Source organism: Saccopteryx leptura, chromosome 9 (genome assembly GCF_036850995.1).
Source record: "Saccopteryx leptura isolate mSacLep1 chromosome 9, mSacLep1_pri_phased_curated, whole genome shotgun sequence".
In the NCBI taxonomy this organism is placed as follows: domain Eukaryota; kingdom Metazoa; phylum Chordata; class Mammalia; order Chiroptera; family Emballonuridae; genus Saccopteryx; species Saccopteryx leptura.
Window position 1 is genome coordinate 39,155,157 of NC_089511.1, and position 13,212 is coordinate 39,168,368.

At 52.3% G+C, this 13,212-nt stretch overlaps 1 protein-coding gene across 1 annotated transcript; it reads left to right on the forward strand.

Annotated features, from left to right (window-relative positions):
• The first annotated feature begins 798 nt into the window (after window positions 1-798).
• Window positions 799-12,996, forward strand: CYBA (cytochrome b-245 alpha chain). Its single transcript, XM_066349258.1, has 6 exons — window positions 799-974; window positions 10,346-10,415; window positions 10,778-10,852; window positions 11,123-11,206; window positions 11,822-11,903; window positions 12,564-12,996. Exons 1-6 carry the CDS (start codon window positions 917-919, stop codon window positions 12,780-12,782), a joined length of 588 nt encoding a protein of 195 aa, XP_066205355.1. The 5' UTR covers window positions 799-916; the 3' UTR covers window positions 12,783-12,996.
• Window positions 12,997-13,212: the final 216 nt, after the last annotated feature.

Genomic DNA, 13,212 nt, shown 5'->3' on the forward strand with positions numbered 1-13,212 from the left:
TCCTCACTTTGCCAGCTTCAGTGCAGTCAGCTTACAGGGAAAGGGGGGGTGGGCACCTGTGCTCTTTGACCTGCCTCCTGGTTCCCTGCCTCTACCCCTGGAAGGTCAGATGCTGCTGCTGCTGCTGCCCCTTAAGGGGGAGGGCATAGGAGGGAGATGGGCAGGGGAAAGGACCCAGCACTCCTACAATCTGTATTTTCCCAGCTTTGCACTCCCTGTTCTCTCCCCTAAGTCCTGTGAGCAGAGGGTTGCCCGGCACCCCTGGTCTCCAGGGCCAGGTCAAGTGGGGGTTGGGCCTGCCACTGTCCTTAGTAGCAGACATTAAGGTCCACGGAGGCTCTGCCCTGCTTCTGCTCAGGGACTCCTTATCTGAGGTCCTTCTTTCTGCACGGGAGCTCCTGAGTGGGTAGTGGTGAAGGCTCTGGATGTTGAAACCCATCTAGGAATTTGGCATTCTCACACGTTCCTAAGAAACCCCTGTTGGCATCTGCAGGAGCTCAGCATTCTGGGGGAACTCTGCCTAAGGAAGCAGGTGTCCACCTCACTGAGTTCCCCTTCCTTTCCTCCCCATGCGATGCTTAAGACGTCCCAGGTTGACTGGGGCCCGAACGGGCAGGGCAGGCGCCTGTTACCAAGCGGGTGAGTCGAGGGCATCTCAGACCTGTAAGCCAGAAGACCTGGGAGCCAGGCAGGCCTGAGCGCCCTACCAACCGCTGTCCCCCTGTCCGCCAGACCTGTCTGCGGGGGCGTGGCCGGAACTCCGGAGGCAAAGCTGTTCCGCGGGGCGGGGCGGGGTGGGGTGGGGGTGCCCCCGGGGAGCCATGGGGCAGGGGGTGGTGCCGGAACTCCTGTCTAGGAGGCGGCGGGCGTCCAGTGGTCTGTGTCTCAACCGAGCCGAGCTGCGTCGGCTGCCAACATGGGGCAGATCGAGTGGGCCATGTGGGCCAACGAGCAGGCGCTGGCGTCCGGCCTGAGTGAGTGCACCGGGGCTCGGTATGTGGGCCGGGGCGGGGGGCTCCGAGACCTCAGGCTACTCGGGAGGGACGGGGTGAGCTCGACATGGGGACGTGGGGAATCAGGGACCAAAAGCTGAGCGCTGGGGCAGTTTGGGCGCCAGTACCCCGGGCTGCAAGCTGAGGGATGGGGTGGCTAGTCACGGGGTCGGGGAGCCAGGATCCCGAAGGGTCAGAGACTCCTGGCTGCGGGCTGGGAGGTAGTGGATGAAGCTTGGAGGTGGGGGCCCCCTGAGACTTCTGCGGAGACCTGCAGCTGCGAGGAGTGGCGCGGAGGAGGGCCTGGGGCGCACTGGGCTTGGGGGCGGCTGAGCAGTGGGAGACCTCTGGCTACAGAGGTTGTTCGAAGACTCCCTCCACGCCGCCCGTGAAGACCCCCCGTGAAGACCCGCCAGCCCCCGTCCCCTCCCCCCTCTGCTGTCCCCTCCTCACCCCTCCACCCCTAGCGCCGCCTCCGATAGAGGAAGTTGCAGCCTCAGGGGGAAGAGGCTGTTGTCCCCGATGGTTTCCGGCGAGTCACCGCCCTCCAGGATTGGGAAAACTGGGCATCTCCCGCCACCCCTCTTGCCCTGGAGTAGGGCTTCCGCCCAGGGGTTGCAAAGGCCGCCCTCCCCAGCCCTGAGTTTTTACAAGACATCTAAAACCACCCTGAGGGACCCCTCCCAGCTTAACTTCCAGAGACTGCTCTGGGAAAGGATGACAGGCCCCGCAGTCACCTGAGCCTGTACTCAGGAGCTCTGGTGAAGGCACGATGCGATCTGCACCCCTGAACTGTCCTGGGAAGAGGAACTTCTCAGGAGGGGAGGGGTGGGTAAGGCTAGACCCAGGCAGGGTCTGAGGCAAGAGGAAGATGCCCAGAGGCTCTGCCCACCTCTGGGGACCTGCCTTTCCCAGGAAGGACCTGCACCCAGTGGGAGTGGGTGGTATGGAAGGCTGTGAGGAATGTGGTGATGAGGAGGGTCCCAGCCTCCCACCATTCTCCTGAGACCCACTCTAAGCCCTCCTTGCCAGCTGGGGACTGGAGAAGCCTCGCAAAGCTCTGGGAAGCAGGGAGTAGATACAGATGCAGTGCTCTGGCCCAGAGCTGTAATAACATTTTGGGGCAGGCAGGTTTAAGACACAAGGCCCAGTGGTCTATTCTGTGACCAGGTAAGTCATTCCCCTTTTGGCTTCTGGAGTAACTGAGAACTCAGTCAGATCATTCTCACTTCTTCCCAGAGTTGTCTCCAGGCTGTCCCCCTGCCTGCCATAGTCTCTGAGGCCTTAGATTGCTGCAGACCAGCCTCCCTTTCTCTCCCAGCTCTGCAACTCCTACCCACCCCCAGGAAGTAGAGGTGACAAAGGGCACCAAACTGGGAGCTCTCTGAGACGCCTGGATTCTAGTTCCAGTGGGTGTATATAGTGACCCTCCCGGTGTCCCTGTTCATGGCGTGCCTACTGTGTACAGGTTGTCCCTTCCTTGCCTTAGCTAATGTTTGCAGTGTTATGAGGCTGGAACTGTTCTTATGTCCACTTTACAGACAATGAAGTCGAGTCCTAGAGCAGTGGTTTTCAATTGTCAGATGGACTCTACAATCTTCATTCAACATCAGGGTAGGGTTAACTCTTTCACGGACCTGCATGACATTTCTGGTGGAGCAGCACCGGTCTGTGGACCAGCAGTTGAAAAAAACTGCCCTAGAGAACTTAAAAAACTGTGGCTCCCTTTCCTCAACCATCAAATGAGGCAGTTTGTTGGAAGGCCTCCCAGAGTCCTTCCCGCTTTGAGTTCTTCCTCTTGCTGACTTTCTTTCTGACTCAATAAACTGCAGCCACCTGGGATTGCTTAGGACTGGCTAGGCCTTACTAGCAGGTGCATTCAACAGGCTTTTCTTTTTTTTTTTTGAGACAGAGAGAGATAGACAGGGACAGACAGACAGGAATGGAAAGAGGTGAGAAGCATCAATCATTAGTTTTTCATTGCATGTTGCAACACCTTAGTTGTTCATTGATTGCTTTCTTATATGTGCCTTGACCGCGGGCCTTCAGCAGACCAAGTAACCCTTTGCTGGAGCCAGCGACCTTGGGTTCAAGCTGGTGGGCTTTTTGCTCAAACCAGATGAGTCGGTGCTCAAGCTGGCGACTTTGGGGTCTCGAACCTGGGTCCTCTGCATCCCAGTCCGACACTCTATCCACTGCGCCACTGCCTGGTCAGGCAACAGGCTTCTTTTTTATTGTAGAAAATTCCCTCTAATCAGACCATGTCACCTCCTGCTGAAAACTCTGCAGTGGATCTCATTGCAGAGAATAAAAACCAGATTATGACTGCTCTGCCCCTGCCCCCTCCCTTCACTGTCACTCCAGCTGCCTAGTACTTCTTTTTTATTTTATTTTATTATTTTTTTAAAGTGAGAGGAGGGGAGATAGGCATGTGCCCGACTGGGATCCACCCAGCAACCCCCATCTGGGGCCAATGTTCAAATCAACCTAGCTATCCTCAGTGCCTAAGTCCAACTCTTGGACCAACTGAGCTATCCTCAGCGCTTGGGGCCGACACGCAAACCAACTGAGCCATTGGCTGCGAGAGGGGAAGAAAGGGAATGGGTAGAGAAAGGGGGAGAGGAGCAGATGGCCACTTCTCCCGTGTGTCCAGATAGGGAATTGAACCCAGGACATCTGTATGCTGAGCAATGTTCTATCCATGGAGCCAACCGGCCAGGGCCTGCACAGGCCTTCTTTATGTTCCTGCCTCTCCTGGGTGTGCCCCAGGGCCTTTGCAGAAGCACTTCCTTCTGTCTGAGGCATCCTTGGCTAGCTCCTCCATTCATTTCCTGGTTCAAATATCAACTATTCAGAGATGTGTTTCCAGTGCACCTATACATGTGTCATAGTCTCCTGTTTTATTTCAGCACTCTGATGTTTATTTCTGTCCCCTCCTGAGACTGTATTAGAGCTGAGGTCTTATCTGTCTTATTCCCTGAGCCTATAAGAGTCCCAGTACAGGCCCTGGCCGGTTGGCTCAGTGGTAGAGCGTCGGCCTGGTGTGCAGAGGTCCCGGGTTCAATTTCCAGCCAGGGCACACAGGAGAAGTGCCCATCTGCTTCTCCACCCCTCCCCCTCTCCTTCCTCTCTGTCTCTCTCTTCCACTCCCGCACCCGAGGCTCCACTGGAGCAAAGATGGCCCGGGCGCTGGGGATGGCTCCTTGGCCTCTGCCCCAGGCGCTGGAGTGGCTCTGGTTGCGACAGAGCGACGCCCCATGGTGGGCGTGCCGGGTGGATCCCAGTCGGGCGCGTGCAGGAGTCTGTCTGACTGTCTCTCCCCGTTTCTAGCTTCAGAAAAATACAAAAAAAAAAAAAAAAAGAGCCCCAGTACACAGTAGTGCTGTTTAGTCCTCGTCCTCCCTGGCCAGCCAAGTGCTGTTTTTGTTCCCTTTTTGCTGATGGCAGACCACAAAATGAGGCTCAGGATGAGAAAATTAGACAGGTAGACCGCATGCTGACCGAGAACATGGGAGAACACCTTTTCCTCTTCTAACTCACGAAAGTGCTTTTGAACAAACCAAAAGAGTTATTACTGGCAACAAAAGCTCAGTGAAGTCTTGAGGTGGAAGAAAGGGGCACCTGGGGAACTGGGACCCACAGGGGCTCAGGCTTTTCCCCAGTGGGCCTCTATAAAAAAAAACCCAAAACAACTGAAATGGAGCTGTGTGCCTCAGGCCAGAGCCAGGAAAGGCTGCCTGTACAAGAAACAGACTAGAAAATGGTCCCATCCAAGGAACCTTATCATTGACTGCCAAGGCCTTGATGAAGAAAGTCACAAACAGGACCAATCCCCCAGCAACTCAGGCCTGTGCTGTGCACGGGGTGCAGGCTGAACCTTGCTTGTGCTACAAGGACCATTGACCAAGAAAATTGTATAAACGATCTAGGACTGAAAAAGCTCATAGGCCCCAACAGAAGCAGATATGAAACTTCTGCAAGGGCATTTCCTCAACCAGGGCACACAGACTGCAACAGGAAGACAAACCCTGCTGGTTGCCGCTCACAAACATAGCCACCATTTGAGGAAGCAGACGCCATAAACAGGAGAATGCTCCTCCTTAGAACCAGAACTACTAGTGCCATGAGGAAGATACTTGAGAATATAAGTACATGTTTAAACAGGCGGGTATGTTAAAAACTGTTCAAAAAATCCTGACTGGGTGGTTCAGTGGATAAAGTGTCATCCTGGTGCATCGAGGTCATGAGTTTGATACGTGGTCAAGGCACGTACGAGAAGTGATCAGTGAGTACACAACTAAATGGAACAACTAAGTGGAACAACAAGTTGGTGCATCTCTCTCTCCCTTTCCCTCCCATCCTCAATTAATGCAAAAAAAATTTTTTTTTAATATTCAAGAAGATAAGGGAATAGAAAATAAATACAGAACAATGCAAAAAAAAAGTGACTAATACAGATGTCCAGAAATAAAGAAAATATAAAGTCATTAAAAATTATCGGATTGCCTGACCAGGCAGGGGTGCAGTGGATAGAGCATCAGACTGGGACACGGAGGACCCAGGTTTGCAACCTCGAGGTCACCGGCTTGAGCGCAGGCTCATCTGGTTTGAGCAAGGCTCACCAGTTTGAGCCCAAGGTTGCTGGCTCGAGCAAGGGGTCACTCGCTCTGCTGTAGCCCTTCCCTCCCCTAGTCAAGGCACATATGAGAAACCAATCTAAGGAGGTGCAATGAAGAATTGATGCTTTTCATCTCTCTCCGTTCCTGTTTATCTTTTCCTATCTGTCCCACTCTCTGTCTCTGTCACACACACACACACACAAAATTAACGGATGAATAAACACTGTATAGAGACAAAGAGAAAATTGGTGATATGGACATAGAATGTAGCAGAGAGAAGTTGAGTCATGTACAATAATAGTACAAGAAGATCAAATGTCTATATAATGGCGGTTCCTGAGGAAAGCCTAGAATGGAAAGAGACACTATAATGGGGATAATGGGTGAGAAATCCTGTAATTGAAGGAGAAAACAAAGTTTCTTACAGAATAAAGGGATTTGTTTCAATCCTTTCTTGGACATATTGTAATGAAAATACAGACTTTTTTTTTTTTTTTTTTTTTACAGAGACAGAGAGTCAGAGGGATAGATAGGGAAAGACAAGAACGGAGAGAGATGAGAAGCATCAATCATCAGTTTTTCGTTGTGACACCTTAGTTATTCATTGATTGCTTTCTCATATGTGCCTTGACCGTGGGCCTTCAGCAGACCGAGTAACCCCTTGCTCAAGCCAGAGACCTTGGGTCCAAGCTGGTGAGCTTTGCTCAAACCAGATGAGTCCGCGCTCAAACTGGCAACCTCGGAGTCTCGGACCTGGGTCCTCCGCATCCCAATCCGACGCTCTATCCACTGCACTGCCACCTGGTCAGGCTGAAAATACAGACTATTAAAGAAAATCTTAGTGCTGGCTGGGTAGCTCAGTTGGTTAGAGCATCCTCCTCCTATGGCAAGGTCATGGGTTCTAGCCAGGTCAGGGCACATACAAGAGTCAACCAATGAATGTATAAATTGCTGGAATAACAAATCCATGTTTCTCCCTTTCTCTCTAAAATCAATACATTTTTTAAAAAATCAATAAATTAAAATTTTTTTTAAGAAAAAGAAGGCAGCGGAGGCACCGAGAGCTTGGCACTTGCAATCTCACCTCCCTCTCACTGCGGAGGTCTCCTGCCAGCTTTCCACACGTCTTCTACATGTCCAAACGTCCCCGCCACACTCCAGTCCCTGCAGCGGAGCATGGGAGTACGCTAGGTGTCTCTAGATGGAGTGTCCCCACTGAGGCCCCACGGCGATGGCCAGTAAGATTGACAGTCTTGCAGGGAGGCACACGACCTGGTGTGCAACAACAGCTCCGCTGTCATCTTTAAATATGATGGCTCCACCATGGTCCTCAGTGAGCAGGGAGCAGAATATCAGGGCTCCATCCAACTGTACGGATGACATCCTGTTGTCCGCCTTGGTGCGCTTCACCACCAGGGACCCCATGAGCAAGACGTCCAAGTTCACCCTGATTAAGTGAACTGGGGAGAATATCAGCGGGCTAAAGTGAGCCAAAACGGGCACAGACAGGTCCCTGGTGAAGGAGATCATGCAGAATTTTGCTAAAGAGTTTGTGACCAGTGATCGGAAGGAGCTGAAGAAGATTTCATCCAGAGCAAGCTTAAGAAGGCCAGGGGAGCCAATTAACAACGCCCAGATGGAGTAATCCCAGCCCTCGTCCTGCCCCTTGCCAAAGTCATAAACCTGCTCTCCAGGGGAGGGGTCAGGGCCTTAGCTACCAGCCCACCAGGGAGAAGGACACAGTGAGCAGTAACACCTGCCATCCTGTCTGTGACCCAACTCCCCTTCCCTGCTTCCCTCACACGTCCTGTTATGTCCTATCTTGCAAAGCTCATGGAACACCTTTCATCTTTTCCTTTTGTCCCCCTCTCTCTTATTCTGAAGAAAAATCATTGTGATGCCAAGATCATGCACACCCTCAGAATGGAGGCACCTCCTGTGGTGGTCCCTTTTCCTGGCATTTCTCTGAGACTGCCTGGCCTCCACCAGGGTCTCATGTTGCTTCTGGAGCTGGGCCAGTGCTGCCATCTTGGTTGTCCTTGGCTTGCCCGCCTGCTTACCGCCATGGAGGCAGCTGTGCCGGGAGCCACGCCATTGATGGCAGCCTTCACAAGCGCACGCATTCGCCCCACATATCAGGCTCAGACCTCCTAGAATGTGCTACAGGGCCCCTCACCTGCCTCATTCAATGTTGCCTAAGCTACAGAGATGGATGGTGCTCGGTGGTGAGAAGTTGAGGCCTGAATCAGACCGAAGGAGAAGATATAAACTGTGCCTTAAAAGTTGCTGGGCATTAGCTTTGCCATAGGGTCTGAAACAGCCTGTTCCCGCCCTTTTGATTAAAGTCTCATTATGGCATGGAGTGGGGGAAAGGTGTCAGTCCAGATTTGACACGAGTCTTTCAGGGTTAATTTCAGAGGCTCCCAAAGTGATGTTAGGGAGAGAGGCCCAGGATGTGGAACAGGATTTTGGTAGAATTGGGAAGTGATTCTTTATGGGAAGGTCCTCGGCCGGCATTAAGGACAGTACAGGCCAGAGCGCCCCTCTGCCACCTTAGCTGTGTGCGCAGCGGAGCCAGGCCTCAGGGAACTGAACACCTGTGGTTTTAATCCTATGTCTGAACCACAGAGTCAAAGGATTTTTTTTTTTTCAAAGAAAGATGAGAATGGCTTGGTTCTTCATGAGCATATTTTATATTGTTCTTTTCTTTCCTTGCTCATTTCATTTGGAGGGAAGAAGTCTGTGCTGAGTTGAGAAGGATATCGGCACTCAAAGAGTTTACAGAAAGAAATGTTCTTTTTGTTTAAAAAAAAAAACTTAAGATTTACCAAAGTAGATTAGTATCAGAATGATTTCAGACTTATCATCATCAATAATAGATACCAGAAGACAATGAAATAATATTTTTGGTGTTGAGACAAAAATATGTCTTCAGTATCCAGATAAACTATTATTCCAAAATGAGGGCATTTTCAGGTATCCAGACAGTTGCCGCTAATAGATCCTCATGTAAAGGACTACTAAAGGATGTTCTTCAGCAAGAGGGAAATTGAATCCAGAAGAAAGGACTGGAAAGCAAGAATGAAGGCATTAGTGTCTAAATATTGACTGTAAATAATTAATAATAATGGGTAATTTGGGGGTGAGTTGAAGTTAAACATTCTAAAGTCTACAAGTGGTTCAGGAAGAGGAATTTTAAAATTAAAGTTTAATCAAGTCAGCAGAGGGACAACAGAAACACTTGTAAAGAGAAAACACAATTGTTTTTTTAATGTAACAGAGAGAGGGACAGATAGGGACAGACAAACAGGAAGGGAGAGAAATGAGAAGCATCAATTTTTTGTTGCGGCACCTTAGTTGTTCATTGATTACTTTCTCATATGTGCCTTGACTGGGGGAGGGGGGGCTGCAGCAGAGCAAGTGACCCTTCGCTCAAGCCAGTGACCATGGGGTCACATCTATGATTCCACGCTCAAGACAGTAACCCCGCACTCAAGCTGGTGACCTCGGGGTTTTGAACCTGGGTCCTCTGCATCCCAGTCCGATGCTCTATCCACTGCACCACTGCTGGTCAGGCAAGAAAACACAAATTAAGATAAAATAAGTTCCAGTTATATGGATTCACAGTCAGTGAAATCTGTTAAATTGACTATCAGATTGCTTAAAATATAGAAAGTCAGCTATGTGAGTTTATTTATAGTAGCCCAAAACTGGAAGTAACTGAAATTTCCCAAAGACAGAAGAATGGGTAAATTGTGGTTGATTCATACAATAGAAAAGTACACAAAAGGAATGAGCTAGTGAGTCTTCCAAACCACATGAATGACCTTGACAACCTGTTGAACAAAAGAAGTCAGCTCTAGGCTTCCATTGTTGACCAGAAAAGGGGCACCAGAGAACTTTCTGGGATGATGGGAATCTTGATTTGTGTGGAGATCACATGGGGGTACACGTGTAAAAAGACATCATGCTTACACTTTTATATTTTACTCTGTGTATCAGTTATACCTCAATATATTGCTAGACATTCTAGGGATGGCTACATAACAATGTGAATGTACTTAATGCCACTGAACTGTTTATTTTAAAATGGCTAAAATGAATATTTTTGTGTATATTTTACTATAATAAAAAAATTACTGGGGAGAAAAGATCTAACAGGATCACACAGTTGGAAATAAAGGGATAGAATAGATGACAAACCATAGCCAAAGAAATGTGTCGGTGTATCAATGTCAGACAAAACTGAAATTAAGGCGAAACACAGGAATTGGGGCAAACAGGAACACTATGCAGTGAGAGCCAACCATGGAGCAGACACAAAATCACCTGTCAACAATGCAGTCTTTACATGCAAAAATTCAAAATGACAGGGTCACAGAGCTCAAGAATGAGTATCCGTGCTGGAGTCCAGGCCCCTCATGCTCAGGGCTGTGAGGCTGGCTATCCCCCCAGTAGTTCTAGGGACACAGGCCTGGCTTTCCCCAGCTCATGTAGGAAGGCATCCTCTATTATCTGTGGGTGTCTGCAGCCACTTGGGTCCCCTTCCTGGACAAAAGGGTTGACAGACTCAAGGGCAACTCTGGGTTGGGCTGTTGGCCTAGTTCTGGAAGGGGGAGCACAAGAGGAGGTGGCCAGAGCCCCCTGTGGACCCCAGCGCTGCAGGGATGGGGTGGGGGTATGTCTCTACCATGGGTCAGGGGCTCCTACTAACACTTTCTCCTCTGCCCACAGTCCTCATCACGGGTGGCATCGTGGCCACTGCTGGCCAGTTCACTGAGTGGTACTATGGCGCCTACTCCATGTATCCTCCCACCGTAGACACCATGGGGTGGGGCAGCACTGCCAGGGGTGGGACTAGTGGGCTGGAAATAGATGCCACTGCCTCTGGGGGTACAGCACTTCCCAGTTTGCAGAGTGCTGCTCACATCCCCGGGCCCTTTAGGCTCAGCGGGGAAGTGACTTGTCTGGTGCCTGGCAGGGACTGGGAGGTCGCAGCAGCCCTGTTGGCTGGCAGTCCCAGGCCCTCTGAAACCCAAGCCAGGCATGGGAGAGGGAGGGCGCAGGACAGACAGCAGAGTGGCACCTGTTAAATGTGGCTCCAGGCAGGAGCTGTATCTCTGGCCCATCAGGCTGAGCCGGGCTCTTCCTTAACTGTGGCTTCAGCGTAGCAGGAGTGTTTGTCTGCCTGCTGGAGTACCCCCGGGGGAAGAGGAGTAAGGGCTCCACCATGGAGAGATGGTGAGTCCCCCACCTGCTCTGGGGTTCATCCTGTGTGGAAGCCACAAGGGCAGGGCACTTGGCCAGGAGACCTCAGGACCTCAGGGGTCTTGTCCCTCCAAAGCTCCAGCAAACCCCCCCTCATCCTCCTGGGCAAACCAAGGCTGGCTTGCACAGCTGCTGTGGCCCCATGGTCCCTGAAAGGAAAGAAGCCAGGGTGCTCTGGGGCAGGGTGGGCAGGGGGGTTGCTGAGTAGGACCCATTCTGTCTTTTCTCCCTCACTTGACCTAGTGGACAGAAGTACATGACGAAACTGGTGAAGTTGTTTGGGCCCTTCTCCAGGAATTACTACATCCGGGCCTTCCTGCACCTTGGGTGAGTCCCCGCCTCCTCTCCAGCTCAGGGGGGCCCTGGAGTAGATCCTCCCCACTGGCCTGGCTTCCTAGACAAGGAGCTCTTGGGACACACCAAGTCCCTCTCAGCCCAGCTATTTTTCCAAACAAAACCCAGGTCTCAGGCTGTACCAGATGTTTTCCAAACCTTTATCCATCACCTCTTGCTGTGTAACAAGTCACCAAGTCATCCCAAACCTTAGGAACTTAGATCAGGAACAGTTGGGGTTCTGGGGTAGATGGGGCCCAGCTGGGCAGTTCTGCTACCTCACTCACGTGTCTGGTGGTGTCTGCAGAGGCCAGAACACCCTCGTGCCTCTCTGCAGCTCCTTGGGCTTCCCCCAGCACGGCAGCAGCAGACAAGAGCAAGGGTCCTAAGGTTGACTCCTACAAGTCAAGGCTGAGGGTAGCTCCAGGGACGCAGACTTAAAAGCCCAGCCTTGGCAGGGCCAGGTGCCCCCTCCATCCAGGGTCCTGGGGCAGCACACTTATGGTCTGTTTTATCCTGAGATCCTATGGCCTCTGTCCAAGACCTGGGCCCCAGCAGATCCCCTCTGACTGCTCTTCTGAGTCTCCCGTCCTCCCACCCCCTCCCCAGGCTGTCGGTACCAGCCGGCTTCCTGCTTGCCACCATCCTGGGGACAGCCTGCTTGGCCATAGCAAGTGGCATCTATCTGCTGGTGAGTAGTGTCATCTGTGGTCAGTCCTGCTGATGCTTGACACCTTGGTCTCTGCAGCTGCCTGCAGGCCGAACCAAGGCCAGGAACCTGTGTTCTTGCTCATGTGATGGGAACAGTGGTGGCCCATGGTCCTAGGAATCTGCATTTTAGCAAGGTCCCTGGGCCGCATACTCTTTACCACCACTCCCATCCCCACCCATCCACCCAACAGGCCTCGGTGCCATTGAGGAAGCTCCAGGACAGGGTGGGTCCAGGCTGATTGGTCCCCTGCCCTCCTGGGCCTGTCACACCCTGTGGGCTCCCTGGCCTCTTGACTCAGCATGATGGACGCACTGTCCTGACCTCCCAGTCTGGGAATGTGCACCTAGAAGTGGCCTCCAGGGGGTATTTCAGAAACCCAGGGGTTTCTTGCCCCCCTCCCCCTGGCACGGCCCCTTCTGACATGGTAAAATAGCTTTGTTTGGGGTCATGCAGAGCCAGGTCCTAACTGGCTTCAGGCCAGCCACTGAACTTCTTTGAGCCATGATCTCTTCAGGTTTTCCTGGGTTCAGACATAGTTCAGCCCTATCCCCTGGCAGGGGAGGGGGAGTGCAGGGGTGGGGGCCAGGTTGGGGGTGGACCCCAGAGGCCCCCAGGACCCAGCCCCTCTGTGCCTGCCAGGCAGCCACCCGTGGTGAACAATGGACTCCCATCGAGCCCAAGCCCAAGGAGCGGCCACAGGTGGGGGGTACCATCAAGCAGCCACCCAGCAACCCCCCACCCCGGCCCCCAGCTGAGGCCCGCAAGAAGCCCAGTGAGGAGGAAGAGGAGGCAGCAGCGGCAGGAGTTCCTGGCGGCCCCCAGGAAAACCCTGTCCCAGTGACCGATGAGGTCGTGTGACTGGTCCCTTGAATTGCTTCCTGTGTGGCTGCTGTCTTGTGGAGCTTTTCAGGGTTGGGGACCCACCTAGACCCTGAGGGCACGCCCCCTTGCCTGCCCTGTAGAACCACAGGCCCTCTTTTGGTATCATTCCCAGAAGCTGTCATCTTTCTCAATGGCATTTAAAGTCACAGAGCATCTTCTATTCCATGAAATACAGTATGTGGAATTCCAAGTATTTGAGTTTCTACTCTGGAAATGAAGTTCCCAGGCCTGGGAGGAGGGCGTGTGATGCCCCCCACCAGCTCTCCTGGACCTGCCCAGACTCACCTCCTGGAGCCCCCTAGTGTTACTCGAGCAGCTGAGTAAAGAAGGCAAGCAGGTGAGCAAGGTGGGGGGGCCCTGGGGCACCCAGCAGCCCTTCACGTTTGTGACACCCAGATGGCCAGGA